The 18,985-nt window shown below is 45.5% G+C and overlaps 1 protein-coding gene across 1 annotated transcript; it reads right to left on the reverse strand.

The window, feature by feature from the left end:
• Nucleotides 1-561: 561 nt before the first annotated feature.
• Snx15 (sorting nexin 15) lies at nt 562-10,065 on the reverse strand. Its single transcript, XM_004656646.2, has 8 exons — nt 9,844-10,065; nt 7,750-7,785; nt 7,443-7,563; nt 3,337-3,452; nt 3,082-3,232; nt 2,649-2,792; nt 1,453-1,710; nt 562-811 (listed from the first exon to the last, which is right to left on the reverse strand). Exons 1-8 carry the CDS (start codon nt 9,940-9,942, stop codon nt 720-722), a joined length of 1,017 nt encoding a protein of 338 aa, XP_004656703.1. The 5' UTR covers nt 9,943-10,065; the 3' UTR covers nt 562-719.
• Nucleotides 10,066-18,985: the final 8,920 nt, after the last annotated feature.

An 18,985-nucleotide genomic window follows, 5' to 3' on the forward strand; every position in this document is an offset into this window, starting at 1 on the left:
AAGTTGTACTCCGAGCATCCCATGATGCACCGGCTTATATCCACCCGCCAGCCAATCGTTGAGCGTGAGGGGCGGAGCGGCGGGGCCACACCTCCCCAGCTCCTGCAGGCTTCAGACCCGTGAACCACGTCAGCCAGCCCTGGACACCCCAAGACCCATAGTCCTGGTTTGGATTGCTCTCGGTCATCCTTTTCACTCAGTTAACTGGCTTCATTAATGTGCCATTCTCCATTGTTTCCACGAGGCATCTATTGAACTGACGGTGCAGTGTGAATGCAGACTCTATAGGCAACATTAAGCGAACGAGCCTGGTGTGTGCCAAATTTTTATTCATACGTACTTAAATTTCTTAAAATTTTCACCTGTCGCAGGATTTTTAAAAATCAATTATTTAAAAAATGTAAAAACCATCTAGTTTATGGACCTTACCAAAAAAGAAAATAAAAAAAGGCAACGGGTCAGATATGGCTACAGTCTGCAGCCCCTGGTTCCAAAGTAAACTGATAGTTAAGTGACAACTGCCGCTGACACATCAAATAAACAGGCAGGATCAGAAGTGTGTAGTCAGGCAGGTGGAGAGCTAGGAAGTCTTTGTTTTTACTGTTTTTGGTCCAGTTACATACAGATATGGTCCCTGGGGAACAAGAGGAAGGGCCAGGCCCTGGGGAGAGGAGTCGGGGAGGCTGGCAGTGCTGAAGTTGGCGTCCCAGGAAGGGCGGCTAGGGCAGGTGCGCGTGAAGGATCTCTGCCCGCTTCAGGTACTCAGCAGCCTTCTTCTTCACCCCTTCCCGGCGGGCAGCGCACGGGTCACCTGTGGAGAGACAGGCATTTGGGACCCAACTACTTTCAAAATCCCTGGCCATCATGTCCCTTTCCCCTGCCCTGGGTCTTAGAATATCTTTGGCCCATTTTATGAGTCCACATGAGATTTAAAAATATTCTGCCCAGCCAGGCGTGGTAGCACACACCTTTAATCCCAACACTCAAGAGGCAGAGATCGCCCAGAGTTCAAGGCTGCCCTGAGGTTACATAGTGAATTCCAGGTCAGCCTGGGCTACTGTGAGATTCTAACTCGAAAAACCAAAAATAAATAAGCTGGGTGTGGTGGTGCATACCTTTAATCCCAGCACTTGGTTGGCAAAGGTAGGTCAGCCTGGGCTACAGTGAAACCCTACCCTGAGAAACAAAAAATTCTGCCAGAGGTCACAAGGCTGAGCAGTGAGGAGGAGCAAGCCCTTTAATTGTTTTTCCTTACCCCCTTTTTTTGGGGGGGTTCTCCAGGTAGTCTCACTCTAGCCCAGGCTGACCTGGAATTCATTATATAGCCTCAGGCCTTCAACTAAGACAATCCTCCTACCTCAGCCTCCCAAGTGCTGGGATTAAAGGCGTGCACCACCACACCTGGCTGTTTTTCTTTCACCTTTGTCACACCATCCTCCAGTGCCTACTCACCTGGGGCCCCCTGAAGCAGGATGTGTACCCCATCTCGGTAGCCCTGGAGTGCAGCAGCATAGGCCCCTGCCTTTTCATCCTGTAGGGCCTGGGTGATGAGCTCCGTGGCCTGTCTCAGATAGGCAGGGGTGGACTCTCCTTCTTCCTCCTCTTCCTCCTCCTGCCCTCCTGGTTCCCAGGGCTCCTGGTCCAGCCTTTTGGACTCTACCTCCATGGCTGCCAGTTCACTTGTGTGGGTAGGGCTGGGGCCCACACCTTCTGCAATGATACAGGGAGGACTCAGGTTGGACTGGTCCTTCCTTTTCCAGGGACCCTGTCCATCCCCAGGTCTCTTTTGCCCATCAGGGTACAAACCTGTCCCCAGAGGAGGGGAACAGAACCTGGACAAAAGAGGTTATCTGAGTAAATTAAACCGGCTAGGATCTGTTTGCTGGTTTGGTTCATGTACTTTGGTGAAGTCTGACATTCCTAATTTCTTTTCTATTCTTTTCTTTTGGCCTACCTCCAGAGTAAATACATGTGCCAGTGCTACCATTCCCAGCTTTTATTTTCTATTTATTTATTATTTTATTTTTGTTTTTTAGAGAGGGAGAGAAAGAACTGGCATGCTAGGGCCTCAGCCATTGCAATCGAACTACAGACACTTGTGTCACCTTGTGGGCATGTGCAACCTTGTTCTTGCCTCACCTTGGTGCATCTGGCTTAGGTGGGATCTGAAGAGTAGACCCTGGATACTTAGGCTTTGCAGTCAAGAGTCTTAACCGGCAAGCCATCTCTCTAGCCCTATTTATTCTTTTTTCTTGTGTGTGTGCACGTGAATGAATTTTATGAGGTGTGGCCCCCTAGTCCTATTTCCCTGACTTCAGTTGATCTAGAAATCCACAGATTGCCTCCACAAGTTCAAATGAAGGATGCTAGAACAACTACGTAGGGTAAGGGCAGAAATGCTGGAAGCTTTGGAATAATGAATTCAGAGAATCTTAAGAGGTGTATGTGTTGCTGGGGATCAAACCCAGAGCCTTGCGCATGTTAGGCATGCCCCATGCTTCTGTGGTTTCGGAGGCTACCATCTGACTACAGGGCAGTGCTGCCAAGGGGTGCCTTTCATGGTCTTACACAGATGCCATGCAGGTCTGTTGGCAGCCAGGCCTCCCTCCCTGCCCCAGAGCCCATCCTGCCCCAGCCCTGCTCCTTACCCTCCTTGGAGTAGGGGTCAAAGAGGGCGAGCTCAGCCTCAGAGAGGGGGCCTCTGGCAGGGGAACCAGAGGCCTCTTCAGTGCTGCCGCAGCTAAAGAGAAGATCCAAAGCCTCCTGGGCAGGGCTGGATGGTGGGAGGTCCCCTGAGGGGAGACCAGAGGGACAACGGGTGTTTGCTTCAAAGTGGAATCACCCTCTCAGCCAGTCCTTGCAGGGATCAGAGGTGTAGACAAGGCCATTGTTAAGGTTTGTGCCTATTTTACAGATGAAGAAACTGAAGCCCAGAGAAAGAAAATGACCACTGCACCACAGGTGAGTGGTGGAGCTGGGCCCACCTCATGCAATTCACTGAGATCAGTGGGAAGGGAGTGGATACCTGGCCTCCCTCCTCCAGACCCTTAATCCTACCTCCCTTCCCCTACCCTAAGGTACCTGGCACCTCCAACTCCTCCATGCCCCTCCTTTCCACAGGGAGTGGCCGAGGCAGCCGAAGCTCATCAAGAGGGGGTGTAGGGATCAGAGGAGGTGGCAGGGTGTGCTGCTGGTCCCTGGGCCTCTCAGAGGGCCTGGTTACCTCTCCACCCTGCAGTAAATAAAGAGCAGGCAGGGAAAGTCAAGAGTGAGCCTGCTGGTGGGGGGAGGGATGCTGCTCTGGTGCTAGGGAGGTCACAAGAGCAGCGCACGTACCCGGAAGAACTCCTTGAGTTGGGGGCTGTTGTTGAGCGCAGGTATGGGCACTGTGAAGCGCAGCAAGTCTTCTGCACCCTTCCGCCGCTCCTCAATCACGGAGGCTTCAAATCGGCCTAGATTCCGGGGGCAGGGGGCAAGGGAGGAGGGAGAGCGGCAGTGACCATGGGGGCTTCCAGCTGCAAGGCCCATGTTTCTTGCTTCAATCTGAGAGGCTTAGAGAGCCACTTGATGCCTCTTCCCTATTCTGCAACTTAACCTGGCTTTGCCTGGAGGCATCAACCTTCCTTTTACTCCCTTGAGCATCTGTTTTGTAGGGGCTTCAGGAAGAAACAAGGTCCCTGCCCTCGAGGATATCACACTGGCGGGGGGGGGTGGGGGGGGGGTGGGGGTGGGGGGGGGGTGGGGGGGGGGTGGGGGGGTGGGGGGGGGGTTGGGGCACGGAGGCATGTGATATGAGACAGGTCATTAACAAGAAACATCATTTCTTTGGGCTGGGGAGATGGCTCAGTATTTAAAGGTATTGCAGTGTAAGCCTTCTGACTAGAGTTTGGATCCCCAGGCCCCCCACGTACAGCTGGACACAAACAGGAGGTGGAGTCAGGAGAAGCTCACAGGCCTGCTAGCCTGTCCTTCCCAGTGGCAAACCACAAGAAGAGATCCAGTCTCGAACAAGGTGGGAAGAAAGGATGAACACCTTGAGGTTGTCCTCTGACCTACACAAGTACACCATGGCATGAACTTTTGTGTGTGTGTGCGCGTGCGCACACGAGAGAGAGAAAGAGAGAGAGAGAAACATTTCAGGTGGCTCTGATATAATTAAGAGGAAAGTAAAGCTCAAAAAGGAGAGGTGACTTGCCCAATGTCACACAACAAGACCCCAAGAAATATGCTGGGAGCCAGGTGTGATGGTGCAGGTCTTCAATTCCAGCACTCAGGAGGCAGAGGTAAGAGGATCACTGTGAGTTCAAGGCCACCCTGTGACTACATAGTGAATTCCAGGTCAGCCTAGGCTACAGTGAGACCCTACCTTGAAAAACTAAAAGAAAATAAATAAATATGCTTGGCAGCTGGGTGAGGTGACTTAGTCTTATAATCCCAGTACTTGGGGGACTAAGGCAGAAAGCTTTGCATGGATCACAAGCTAGCCTAGAGTGAGACTCTAGTTCACTCTACCTGTGGGGGGGAAAAAAAAGATAAAAGCAAAGTTATCTAGTTGGGCCTTAGTTACACTGGGTCACAGTTTGTACCCACTGTACCCCCACTGTGGAATCCACTGGCCTGACATAATTGGCCAGAAACAACCCTTCACCTTGCTGCAAAAGAATATTTCACATTGAGAGGCTACAGAAATGGCTTAGCAGTTAAGGTGCTTGCCTGAAAAGCCAAAGGACCCAGGTTTGATTCCCCAAGATCCTTGTAAGCCAGATGCATAAGTGGCAGATGTGTCTGGAGTTCATTTGCAGTGGCTAGAGGCCTTGGTGTGGCGATTTCTCTCTATCTGCCTCTTTCTCTCTATCTCAAATAAATAAATAAAAAGAAAAGAAAAGAAAAGTATTTTTAAAAAGAAGAGTATCTCACATTGAGTCTGAGAATTTGTGCAGTTAATAAGTTAATGGGGAATGGAGGCTGGAGAGACTGTTCAGTGGCTAAAGGTTCTTGCTTGCCAATTGTGAAAGCCTGACAGCTCAAGTCCATATGAAGCCAGATGCGTTCCTGATACGGATGATGAAGGAGGAGAGGGGGAAGATGATGATGATGATGATGAAGAAGAAGAAGAAGGATTGGAAGACACTGATGAAGAAGGGGATGAGGATGAAGGTGAAGAAGATGATGATGATGATGAAGGGGAAGAAGGAGAGGAGGATGAAGGAGAAGATGACTAATAGAAAAAAACACTGATGGATTCCAACCTTTTATTTTTATTTTTTGTTTTTTAAATTTTCTCCAGTCCCTGGGAGCAAGTTGCAGTCTTTTCTCCCCACAACCTCTCATACTCAGTAGCCCTATTTTTGAGGTTTCTTTTTCTCAACATGATGGTTCTCATCTTATTTTGGGGGGAAATTACCCTGATCAGAATATAACAGGAAAAGAATCTTTTTTTTAAAAAAAATTGCTCTAAATTCATTTTATCCTTTCCTGTCTAAACAAGAACTGTATGGAATAACACCACCACTATGCTCTGTGGGAAAAAAAAGAAAAACCTTCTACTCCCTTCACTCTGACAGAAGCTGGAGGGTGCTGGCCCTGTGTAGTAGTGCATAGATTCTAGCTTCTTTCCTCCTTTCTCTGTATATTGGGCTCAGAGATTACATTGTGTCTCTATGTGAATACGGACAGTTAGCATTTACCAACATGTACCTGTCTACTTTCTCTTGTTTAATAAAAAGAAAAAAATCTTTTAAAAAAATGGGGTATAGAGCCGGGCGTGGTGGCACATGCCTTTAATCCCAGCACTCAGGAGGCAGAGGTAGGAGGATTGCCATGAGTTCAAGGTCACCCTGAGATGACAGAGTTAATTCCAGGTCAGCCTGGACCAAAGTGAGACCCTACCTCGAAAAAACAAAAAAAAAAAAAATGGGGTATAGCTGGGCGTGGTGGTGCACACCTTTAATCCCAGCACTTGGGAGGCAGAGGTAGGAGGATCACCATGAGTTCGAGGCCACCCTGAGACTACAGAGTGAATTCCAGGTCAGCCTGAACCAGAGTGAGACCCTACCTTGGGGAAAAAAAAAAAAAAAAAGGGGTATACAAGGTCAGCAAAGGGTGGGTTTGAGATGTCTGGGTGGGTTAAGTGGGCATTTTGACAACATGGCTTCTTTGGCATATTTAATTGTGATGTTTAATGGACATCCTTGCAGTTTAAGATGACACTTTTAAAATAAAATTCTCTCCTAATGATGACTTGAGCCCTGCCACTCTGGGAGAATCAGCAGAACCTGTAGGATTTATTTGGAATTGACATTCTCTATTGCAATTTTGTTTTATTTTTAAATTTTCTTTGTTTTCACTGGAAAGATACTGCTCAGTTTTAAACGTTAAGTGTACCAGTTGCTTTGTTACAATAAAACTAAATGTGTACACAAAAAATAAATAAATAAAGCCAGATACACACACAATGGTGTGTGCATCTGGAGTTCATTTGCAGTGGCAGGAAGTTATGGCACTCCTAAACTCTTTCTGTCTGCCTCTTTGTCTCTCTCAAATAAATAAATATCTTAAAAAGTAAGTTAACGGGTTTATGGGTTCTCTGCTATAAAAGCTAGTTTGAGCCGGGCGTGATGGCTCACACCTTTAATCCCAGTACTCGGGAGGCAGAGGTAGGAGGATCACTGTGAGCTCAAGGCCACCCTGAGACTACATAGTGAATTCCAGGTCAGCCTGGACTAGTGTGAGACCCTACCTGGAAACACCAACACCAACACCAACAACAAAAACAACAACAAAAAGCTGGGTGTGCCTTTGCACATTTGTGATCCCAATCTTCAGAGACAGCACTTCAAGGTTGAGGGAGAGACCCCATCTCAAGAAATATGTGGAAGAACAATGAAAGGACACCAATGTTCTCAGCTGAGCACAATGTTCTCTTCTGATGTAGCATGCACAGGGGCACCTGCATCTGCACACACATGTGCATACACCACACATCACACACACAGGCAAATAAAACCTGTTTGGCTTGATCACTTACACCCTCCCCAACTCCCTCCACATAATGCCTGTGACACCTGAGGGCTCTGCCAGCAATAACACCATTGGCAAATGTGGCCCTTGAACCTTAGACCAGAGACATAAGACAAAATAATGTTTTCTTTATAGCTTAACCAGTCTGTTGTGCGTATTGTGTTATTGCAACAGAAAACAGACTAATAAGGCCAAGGCCTTTCACTTTAAAAGCCTCACTTTTCCAGTCTTTAAAATAGGTATAAAGATTGTGAGAACATTAGAAGGGCTGATATGCAATAAGGGTTAAGCTGTTCTGAGTCTGTTACCTTTGCTGTCAAAGGAAGCCAATACTCCAAAAGTACCGAGAGTTCTCCAGCTGACGTCCCCTTTGCTTAACTCTCCCTTCATCTTGGGCCCAGGAGCTCAGATGTGATACTTACCAAACACCTGAGCACGGGGGAAAGTCGGGAACTCCTCCAGGCGGCGAAAGAGGTTGCGGTGAGTATAGGCCAAGTCTCCATGCAGCTTTCGGAAGTCACTGTACCGCTTCCAGACCACCACCTATGAGACACTAAGACCTGAGCCAACAAGGGTAGAGAGTGGCTTTCCCGTGCCCAGTGTGCCCCAGGGCTGAGAGGAGGGGATGCAGTGCCTGTTCAGCTAGGGTTAGGAAGAGGGGCCAGCTCCTCACAGTACAGCTGTTTCCTTACTGATTGCAGAGCTGGACTTAGGGGAAAGCCTCCTCACCTCTTTGATATCCTCGGGGTCCTTCTTAGAGATGAACTGAGAAGGGAAAAGTAAAACCCAGGTGAGACCAGAGAACGACACCTGACACCCCATCACCCGTAAAGGCTGAGGAGGCCCAGGGACCTTTTAGTCTCCCTCAAGGGGGTGGTTATTAAAGTAACTTGGCTTTAAAGCTTTGAGCGTAACTTTCAGCAATTTTTCTTTTACTTCTTTTTTTTCCGTGTGCGCGTGTGTGTGTGTGTGTGTGTGTGTGTGTGTGTGTGTGTGAGAGAGAGAGAGAGAGAGGGAGAGAGGGAGAGGGAGAGAGAGATATGCATGTGACTTAGTTTGAAAAACCAACAGGAAGACATGGAAGAAAAGATTATCAATCTTTTCACATGACCCTTTCTGATTCTTTCTATCCTCCAGGCCATATTCACTGGGACAATAATTTTGTTGTATTTTTTTTTTTTGGCATGGTAAAAAGCATAAATCATTTGGGGAAAGGAAAGTATCCTCTTAGAACAGCTAGGTCACTTTAGAAGCATCTTAATGTTTATTTATATTATTATTTATTTATTTGCAAGGAGAGACAGCAGAAGCAAGCACGCCAGGGTCTCTAGCCACTGCAAACAAACTTCAGATGCATACGCCACTTTGTGCATCTGTCTTTACTTGGGTACTGGGGAACTGAGCCAAGCCTTTGCTGACAAGCGCCTTAACTGCTGAGCAATCTCTCCAGTCTTGGACACACCTTTATGTTTTTGCTGTACTTTATTTATTTATTTTGTTTTGTTTTTCAAGGTAGAATCTCACTCTAGCCCAGGCTGACCTGGAATTCACTATGGAGTCTCAGATTAGCCCTAAACTCATGGTGATCCTCCTACTTCTGTCCCTCAAATGCTGGGATTAAAGGCGTGTGCCACCACACTTGGCAAGATATTCTTTTATACTGCTTTATTTTCAGTTATGTTTGTGGTTTCCTCCATGTCTCTGTATGTGCTCTTATTGTTTCAAAATCAACTTTAGCCTTTATTGACTTCCTGCAATGGCCATGAAGGCAGAGAGTTGCTCTTTAGAGTTTGTCAAACTACAGACATGTAACTTTATATATATAATAATTTACTTACTTGCAAGCAGAGGGGGGGAGGATATGAATGAGTAAGCCAGGGCCTCCAGCCACTGCAAACAATTCTGGACACATGTGCCCCTTTGTGCATCAGGCCTTACTTGGGTACTGGGGAATTGAACCTGGATCATTTGGCTTTGCAGACAAGTGCCTTAACCGCTGCGCCATCTCTCCAGCCCAGACATGTAATTTTTAAGAATAAACTTTTAGCCGGACGTGGTGGAGCACGCCTTTAATCCCAGCACTCTGGAGACAGCTTTAATCCCAGCACTCAGGAGGCAGAGGATCGCCGTGAGTTCAAGGCCACCCTGAGTTTCCATAGTGAATTCCAGGTCAGCCTGGACCAGAGTGAGACACTACCTCGAAAAACCAAAAAAGAAAAACAAAACAAAAGAATAAACTTTTTCGGGCTGGAGGGATGGCTCAATGGTTAAGGCATTTGCCTTTCAAACCCAAAACACCCAGGTTCGAATCTCCAGAACCCACGTTAGCCAGATGCACAAGGGGGCGCACGCATCTGGAGTTGGATTACAGTGGCTAGAGGCCCTGGCACGCCCATTCTCTCTCCCCCTCTCTCTTTCTCTGTCAAATAAATAAATTTAAAAAAAAGAAAAATATTTTTAAAAAAAGAATAAACTTTTCAAGGGACAAAACAAACAAACCTTCTCCAAGGGACTACAGAGAATCTTCCTGTTAATTAGATAAATTCACAGACTGACGGCCACACACCACCCAGTCAGGCGTGGGCGCACACTCTGGTGATTTAAGAACTGCTGTCCACGCCCTTTTAAAAACAACCCTGCCCTCCCTTAGCCCCGCCCCTATACCCGGATGGAAGTAAACGAAGGCTTGTAAACCGGCCTTACTTAAAGGGAAATCCATTTCTGTCGGCCAAAAAGAGAACTTTCTGCAGCGCCTTGCTTTAAGGTAAAACACGGCCTCCTAGCATCTTAAAAGGGTACGGTCCTCGCTGGGTCCCACCTCACCTGCGCTGTTACTTTATACTCCGTGTAGCCTTTGGGGTGCGTCCTGGGGTCGGAGACCGTGTACTGTCGCAAGAAGTCATCCTTTGCCTGGCGGGACATGACACCCGAGCTGGAGAGGAACTCACCGCCAGCCTTCACTTCCCACACGTCGCCCCCGTCCCTTGAGTCTCCACCAGCTACCGCCTCCACAGGGCCTGCGCCCTTCTTCCGGTGCAGGGAACAAGTCGCAAGTGCTGGCTGTTCTAGGCCAGGGCGCTCGGCCAAGGGAGTGTCTAAAAAGTTCACTGTCATTGGTAAAGCGTAAACCTAGGTGATCTGAGAGTTGCGGGGGGGTTGGCTCGGCCCTCTGGACTCATCTTTGCCAGTAAATGAGCCCTGCATAAAACCCATTTCACAGACCTCCACAGGACACCTCTCCTGCTTCCTTTCTTCCCACCCGCTCAACTTGTTATTTTTTTATCCTATTTAATTAATTATTTTGAGCCGGGGTCTTCCGAAGTTGCCCAGCTAACCTTGAACGCCTGGGCTCTGGCAATCGTCCTGCCTCAAGTCTCCTAAGTAGCTGAAACTACAGCGACTACCTAACATTTCTTTTTTCTTTCTTTTTTTTTTTGATTTTTTGAGGTAGGGTATTGCTCTAGCCCAGGATGACCTGGGTCCTTAGGCTTCACAGGCATGTACCTTAACTGCTAAACCATCTCTCCAGCCCTGGATTTTTATTTTTATTTTATTTTTTTCCTTTGTTGATTTATTTTTTTGCTTCTTTTAATATTATTTATTTATTAAATTTTTATTAGCATTTTCCATGATTATAAAAAAAGTCCCATGGTAATTCCCCCCCCTCATTTTCCCCTTTGAAATTCCATTCTCCATCATATTACCTCCCCATCTCAATCATTGGGATTTTTATTTTTTTGCTTGACTATGTGTGCACCCATGTGGAATGTGTTGTGTGGGGTGTGTGATGCCCATACACTTACTTAGGAGTGGAACCTTGGGTGAACCACTCCACTGCTTTTCCCTCAGGTCTGGAGCTTGTGGGGACCAGAACATTCTGGGGTCTCTGTTCCTCTAAGGCACTGGTGTTACAGGCTCATACACCCAGCTGTTTTATATGGGATCTGGAGATTAGAACTCAACTGTATCATGCCCCCTCAGGTCCTCGTGCCATATATATATATATATGGAGAGAGAGAGAGAGATACATAGCCTTGAATTCACAGGGATCCTCCTACCTCTGCCTCCCAAGAACTGGGATTAAAGGCCTGCGCCACCATGCCAGGCTCTCATTTCTTATTGTACTCTGGTTTGCAAGCTGAAGCAGTGCCAATATTGGTTATGCCAGGAGGGCTCCTTGTGTTATCTGTATCAGTGCAAGAGCATTTGTCAATAGACTGTTCTGAATTCTGGCTCCAGGTCAAAGTTAGAACACCTTTCTGTGGACAAGCAGAGCCACAGTCTTGTAAATTGTATCTACGGATTGGATGTTCTATAAACTGAATCCTGCCTGACTTCTTTGACTGACAGTCTTACCTCTCATGACATCACAAAATAGTTTCAGATGTGGGCTTTCTCATTGAACGTTCAATCTCATATGAACCTGGGGTTTTAAATATCAGAGGTTATGTCCCACTATCATGTTCCTGTTCAAAGAAAGTTTGGATTCACATTTGCAAAGAACGAGGTAGACAGTAATGATAATGCATGTGTGCCCATCCTCTCTCTCCTACTCTCTCTCTAATCGCCATGAGTTTGAGGCCACCTTGAGACTACATGGTGAATTCCAAGTCAGTATGAGCCACAGCAAGACTCTACTTCAGGAAACAAACAAACAAACAAACTATGCTGTGTGACACTGGTGCCATTGTCCCCATGGGTCCTATGGAGCCCAGCCTTTGCAGACTTGCTTGTGGAAGTGCTTACAGAGGGGCAGCTCCTGTTCCTGGAACTCGGAGCTTTGAGAGCTGCTGTGTACTGGACCACAGGCTTCAGGAGGAAATAGAAGGTGCCAGAGTCAAATTCCACAGACATTGAATTCACCTAGAGAGGATGTGTTCAGAAAGAGGCTTGGTATATGGCGCTCCCCCTACACACAACCCACACTGGGTCATCTTCAAAGACAGTTTTAGACCCTCCAGTGGTTTGATTCAGGTGTCCCCCATAAACTTAGGTGTTCTGGATGCTAGGTTCCCAGCTGATGGAGATTTGGGAATTAACATCTCCTGAAGAGAGTGTGTTGTTGGGGGCGGGCTTATGGGTGTTATAGCCAGTTTCCCCTTGCCAGTGTTTGGCACACTTTCCTGTTGCTATGGTCCACCTTAAGTTGGCCAAAAGGTTATGTCCACCCTCTGCTCATGCTATCATTTCCCCCTGCCATCATGGAGCTTCCCCCTTGAGCCTGTAAGCCAAAATAAACCTCTTTTTCCTACAAGCTGATTTCTACCAGCAATGCAAACCTGACTGCAACAGACCCACTCCCTGAAGTTTCCCCCACAGCGCAGTGCCTCCAAGTCACCAGAACATACTTTTTCTTTAAAAAAGTTTTATTTATTTTTATTATTTTAATTTTTTATTAACAAGATCCATAATTGTGACAATATCCCATTGGTAATTCCCTCCCTCCCTCCCCTGCTGTTCCCTTTCAAACTCCACTCTCCATCACATCCGCTCCCTTCCCCTTCTCAATCAGTCTCTCTTTTATTTATTTTTTTTCTTTTTCGAGGTAGGGTCTCACTCTGGCCCAGGCTGACCTGAAACTCACTATGTAGTCTCAGGGTGGCGTCAAACTCATGGCATGCGGAGTCTTCAGTAATAAGATCTGACCATCTATTCTTTACCAGAGCATACTTTTCACCCAGGTGGCTTAATGTCTCTATTTTTCTTGTCTCCCCTCTTTAAAAAAATTTTGGGGGGCTGGAGTGATGGGTTAGCGGTAAAGGTGGATGCCTGTGAAGCTTAAGGACCCAGGTTCTATTTCCCAGTACCCACGTAAACCAAATGCACAAGGTGGTGCATACATCTGGAATTCTTCTGCTGTGGCTAGAGGTCCTGGCACACCCATTTTCTCTCTATCTGCCTCCTTCTCTCTCAAATAAATAAAATACTTTTTTTTTTTTTAATTTCCGGGTGTGGTAGTACACACCTTTAATCCCAGCAGTTGGAAGGCAGAGGTAGGAGGATCATAGTGACTTCAAGGACATCCTGAGACTACATAGTTAATTTCAGGTCAGTCTAGCCTACAGTGAAACCCTACCTGGAAAAACAAAAACACTAACAAAAAAATTTAATTTCTTTTGAGAGAGAGAGAGAATGGGCGCACCGGGCCTTCAGGGGCTGCAAACGAACTCCAGACGTGTGCGCCCCCTTGTGTGCATGTGCAACATTGCTTGCATCACTGCACATGGTTTATATAAGACCTGGAGATTCCAACAGTTCTTAGGCTTCACAGGCAAGCACCTTAACTGCTAAGCCATCTCTCCAGCCCAATAAATAATTTTTTAATTTATATTTTTTATTATTTATTTGCAATGAGACAGAGAGAGAGAGAGAGAGAGAAAGAGAATGGGAGTACCGGGGCCTCTTACCACTGTAAACTAACTCCAGACATAGGCATCGCTCTGTGTATCTGACTTTCTTGTGGTACTGGGAAGTCAAACCCAGGCTGTTAGGCTTTGTAAGCAAGTGCCTTTAATAGCTGAGCCATATCTACAGCCCCTCTCCTCTTAAAATATTTTTCTTCTTCTTCTTTTGGTTTTTCAAGGTAGGATCACACTCTATCCCACACTCACTTGAACACTTCACTATGTAGTCTCAGGGTGGCCTCAAACTCACAGATCTTCCTACCTCTGCCTTCTGAGTGCTGGGTTTAAAGAGTTGCACACCATCATACCTGCTTTCTTCTCTCTCTCTCTCTCTCTTTTTGGTTTTTTGAGGCAGGGTCTCACTCTAGCTCAGGCTGGAATTCACTATGTTTTCTAAGGCTGGCCTTGAACTCATGGCAATCCTCCCACCTCTGCCTCCCAAGTGCTGGGATTAAAGGCATGTGCCACCACGTATGGCTTTCTTCTCTTTTTATTGGGCTGATGATGTGGTTCAGTTGTAATGCTTCCCTTGGCTTGCACAGTGCCTTGGTAATGGACTGTAGTATTTGGGGGCATCAGGGACCTTCTTGGCCAACAACTCACTGGAAGTTTTCCCATCCCTGGCACTGAAAATTTTCCAGTAACAATCTATAGCTTCTTTATGTGCCATTGTCCAAAAAAGTGTTTTTTGTTTGTTTGTTTGTTTTGTGAGGTAAGGTCTCACTCTAGATCAGGCTGACCTGGAATTCACTATTTAGTAGGCTCAGGGTGGCCTTGAACTCATGAAAATCCTCCCGCCTCTGTCTCCCAAGTACTGGGATTAAAGGTATATACCACCATGCCTGGCAAAAGTAGTTTTGATACAGCTGATTCATAACATCTTAAATTTTGATCAAGTCCTTATGATATATGCCTAGGAGTTATGCCCTGAATTCTTATGTTTGATGTCTTCATAGAGTCTTGGATGTCTTGAAATTCCCATTCATACTTTCCTATTAGTTTGTCTTTCTCTTTGTTGGACTGTATTAGATCTGCCATCTGGTCTTTTAGTTTAGATATTCTGCCCTCTCCTTCATCTATTGTACTGGTGAGACTTTCTACAGAGTTTTCTATTTGACTTACACTGTTTTGCATTTCTAGTATCTTTTTTTCCTCTGCTTTTTTTTTTTATAATTTACAACTTCCATGATTACAAAAAATATCCCATGGTAATTCCCTCCTCCCCCCCTTTTCCCTTTGAAACTCCACTCTCCATCATATCTCCTTCCCCTCTCAATCAGTCTCTCTTTTGTTTTGATGTCATCATCTTTTCCTCCTATTATGATGGTCTTGTGTAGGTAGTGTCAGGCACTGTGAGGTCATGGATATCCAGGCCATTTTGTGTCTGGAGAAGCACATTGTAAGGAGTCCTACCCTTCCTTTGGCTCTTACATTCTTTCCACCACCTCTTCCGCAACGGACCCTGAGCCTTGGAAGGTGTGATAGAGATATTGCAGTGCTGAGTACCTCTCTGTCACTTCTTCCCAGCACCATGATGCCTTCTGAGTCATCTCAAGGTCACTACCATCTGAAAAGAGAAGCTTCTCTACTAAAAGTGAGAGTAGTATTAATATATGGATATGAACATTAAGAGAAACACTTACTGGGCAGTTTGATGAGCACAGTATATACATTTAGCCAGACAGCAGCAGATGTTTCACGCTAGGGCTCATGACTACCCCTGTGGTAGGTTTTCAGAATCAGGGATCTATTGCCTCCCATGGAGTGGGCCTCCAGTCAAATTATAAAGCAGTTGGTTTACCCCATAACAGACATGCCACTATTGCACCTGTTGGCTCATTTGGCCTGGTTGGCCAAATATAAGGCTTGCAGTATCCACTGTTGGGTATCTTCACTGGTGATTTCTGTCTTTCCCATTGAGCTGCATGCAGTGGGGCTTTTTCCAGTTTTCTCTCAGCTGGTCCACATGGAGGAGGTTTTCAGCTCAGTTCCAGCAGAATTTCTCAGTGACCTTGCAGCCCAAGCATGTGGAGTCTTTAGCAATAGGATCTTACCATCTATTCCTAGTGGGAAACCAAGGGCTTCAGGAATAGTCTGTAATGTTTTGGGGGCATCAGGGACCAGCACACAACTCACTGGAAGGTAACCCATCCCTGGCACTGAAAATTTTCTAGTAACAACCTATGGCTCCTGAGTGTTCCATTGTCTGAAAAAGTAGGTTTCCATATGATTTATTTATATCCTCTTAGATTTTGATTAGCCTTCCCTCCATCCTTCCTTTACTCAATCTCTTCCTCTGACCTCACTTAGTCCTTTTCACCCCCATTAATCGGTTCTATTTACATATACACAATACCATCCTATTAAGTCCCCCTCTCCCTTCCTTTCTATTCCCTTTATATCTCCTTTCTAGCTTTCTGGCCTCTGCTACTGAGTTTTCTTCCTACTCACACAGAAGTCCAATCATTTGTAGCTAGGATCCACATATGAGAGAGAACATGTGACATTTGGCTTTCTGGGCCTGGGTTACCTCAGTATAATCCTTTCCAGATCCATCAATTTTCATGCAAATTTCATAACTTCATTTTTCTTTACTGCTGAGTAAAACTCCATTGTGTAAATGTGCCATATCTTCATTATCCATTCATCAGTTGAGGGACATCTAGGCTGGTTCCATTTCCCAGCTATTATAAATTGAGCAGCAATAAACATGGTTGAGCAAGTATCTCTAAGGTAGTGAGACAAGTCCTTAGCATATACTCCTAGGAGTGCTATAGCTAGGTCTTATGGTAGATCTATTTTTAGCTGTCTTAGGAACCTCCACACTGATTTCCACAATGGCTAGATCAGATTGCATTCTCACCAACAGTGTAGAAGCGTTCCTCTTTTTCCACATTCTTGCTAGCATTTATGGTCGTTTGTTTTCATGGTGGTAGCCATTCTGGCAAGAGTGAGATGGAATCTCACCATAGTTTTAATCTGCATTTCCCTGATGGCTAGGGATGTAGAACATTTTTTTAGATATTTATATGCCATCTGTATTTCTTCTTTTGAGAACTATTTAGTTTCATAGTCCTTTTGTTTTGTTTTGTTTTCGAGGTAGGTCTCACTCTAGCTGAGGCTGACCTGGAATTTACTATGTAGTCTCAGGGTGGCCTTGAAGTCACGGCGATCCTCCTACCACTGCCTCCCAAGTGCTGGGATTAAAGGCATGCGCCACCATGTCCGGCCATAGCCCATTTTTTAATTGCATTGTTTGATTTCTTGTTATTTAGTTTTTGAGTTCTTTGTATATCCTAGATATTAACCCTCTGTCAGATGTATAGCTGGCAAAGATTTTCTCCCATTCTGTAGGTTGCCTCTTTGCTCTATTCAGTTTCCTTTGCAGTACAAAATCTTTGTAATTTCATGAGGTCCCAGTGGTTAATCTGTGGTTTTATTGCCTGAGCAACTGGGGTTGTATTCAGAAAGTCTTTGCCAAGAACAATATGTTGAAGGGTTTCCCATACTCTTTTTCTCTAGCGATTTCAGAGTTTCAGGTCTGGTGTTAAGATCTTTAATCCATTTGAATTTAATTCTTGTGCATGGAGAGAGAGAAGAGTCTATTTTCATCCTTCTACAGCACCATTTGCTGAAGAGGCTATCTTTTTCTCCAATGGGTATTTTTTGCATTTTTGTCAAGTATCAGGTGGCTATAGCTAACTGGACTTACATCTGGGTCCTCTATTCTGTTCCATTGATCTACATGTCTACTTTTGTGCCAGTACCATGCTGTTTTTGTTATGATGGCTCTGTAGTATAGGTTAAAGTCAGGTATGGTGATACCACCAGCCTTATTTTTGTTGCTCAGTACTATTTTAGATATTCGAGATTTTTTTTGTGCTTCCAAATGAATTTTTGGATTGTTTTTTCTATTTCCATGAAGAATGCCATTGTAAATCAGATGTTATGCATCTTCAGGGTAGTAGCCTAAGTGCCAGGTGTGGCTTTTCCATCACTTCTAGAGTAATGGGAGAAGTGACCCTAGGTTGGGTTTGCCTGCTATGGAAGGGTTCTAGTAGGCTGGGTGGAGCAAAGTACAGGAAAATTCTAAAATTCAACTGAGCAATATACACAATCAAAACCAACACAGGGGCTGGAGAGATGGCTTAGCAGTTAAGCGCTTTCCTGTGAAGCCTAAGGACCCCGGTTCGAGGCTCAATTTCCCAGGATCCACATTAGCCAGATGCACAAGGGGGTGCACATGTCTGGAGTTTGTTTGCAGTGGCTGGAGGCCCTGGCACACCCATTCTTTCTCTCTATCTTCCTCTTTCTCTATCTGTTGCTCGCAAATAAATAAATACAAATAAAAACAAAAAAACTAAAAAAAAAAAAAAAAAAAAAAAAACACAGAAGGGGCTGGAGAGATGGCCTAGCAGTTAAAATCCTTGCCTGCAAAGCCAAAGGACCCAGGTTCAATTCCCCAGGACCCATGTAAGCAAGATGCAAAAGGTGGTGCATGTGTCTGGAGTTCATTTGCAGCAGTTGGAGGCCATGGTGCAAACATCCTCTATCTTCTTCTTTCTCTCTCTTTCAAATAAGTAACTGAATAAAAATAAAATATTTTTAAAAAGCATACTGAGCTGGGTGTGGTGGCACATGCCTTTAATCCCAGCATTCAGAAGGCAGAGGTAGGAGGAGCACCATGAGTTTGAGGCCACCTTGTCACTACATGTTGAATTCCAGGACAGCCTGAGCTAGAGTGAAACCCTACCTCAAAAAACCACAAAAAGAAAAAGAAAAAGCACACAGGGTTGTAGAAATGGCTTAGTGGTTAAGGCATTTGCTTGTGAAGTATAAGGACCCCAGCTCAATTCCCCAGAACCTACATAAGCCAGCTGCACAAAGGGCACATGTGTCTGAGGTTGTTTGCAGTGGCTAGAGTCCCTGGCGTGTCCATTCTCTCTTTTTCTCTCTCTGCCACTTCCTTCTCTCTCTCTCAAATAAATAAATAAAATATTTAGCAAAATAAAAACAAACAAAAAAAATCACGAACACAAGAAAACAGCACAGCCAGGTGTGGTGCACATGCCTTTAACCCCAGCACTCGGGAGGCAGTGGTAGGAGGATCTCTGTGAGTTCAAGGCCACCCTGAGACTTCATTGTGAATTCCAGGTCAACCTGGGCTAGAGTGAGACCCTACCTAAAAAAAAAAAAAAAAAAAAAAAAGCACAAAGTATTTATGCAAGAGTGGAGATTAAAATAGTCTAACAAAGCCACAGTCCCTAAACAACTCCAACACAGTACTTATTTAAGAATGGTAGGGATGGAAAGATGGCTTAGAGGTTAAGCGCTTGCCTGTGAAGACTAAGGACCCCGGTTCAAGGCTTGATTTCCCAGGACCCACATAATCCAGATGCACAAGGTGGCACATGAGTCTGGAGTCGTTTGCAGTGGCTGGAAGCCCTGATGTGCCCACTGTCTCTCTCTCTCTCTCTCTCTGTCTCTCTCTGTCTGTCGCTCTCAATAAATAAATAAAAGAATTGTAAAGCTGACCATTATCAAATCTAGCACATAACCTT

The sequence above is a fragment of the Jaculus jaculus genome, chromosome 1 (assembly GCF_020740685.1).
Source record: "Jaculus jaculus isolate mJacJac1 chromosome 1, mJacJac1.mat.Y.cur, whole genome shotgun sequence".
Taxonomy (NCBI): Eukaryota; Metazoa; Chordata; class Mammalia; order Rodentia; family Dipodidae; genus Jaculus; species Jaculus jaculus.

Bases quoted from the DNA above. Each gene is read 5' to 3' on its own strand.
- Snx15 (XM_004656646.2), bottom strand. From the start codon at position 9,942: ATGTCCCGCCAGGCAAAGGATGACTTCTTGCGACAGTACACGGTCTCC. The intron at 1,711-2,648 runs GTAAGGAGCAGG...GTATCATTGCAG, and splicing joins TGACCCCTACTCCAAGGAGG to AAGGTGTGGGCCCCAGCCCT. The intron at 812-1,452 runs GTGAGTAGGCAC...GTCTCTCCACAG, and splicing joins CCTGCTTCAGGGGGCCCCAG to GTGACCCGTGCGCTGCCCGC.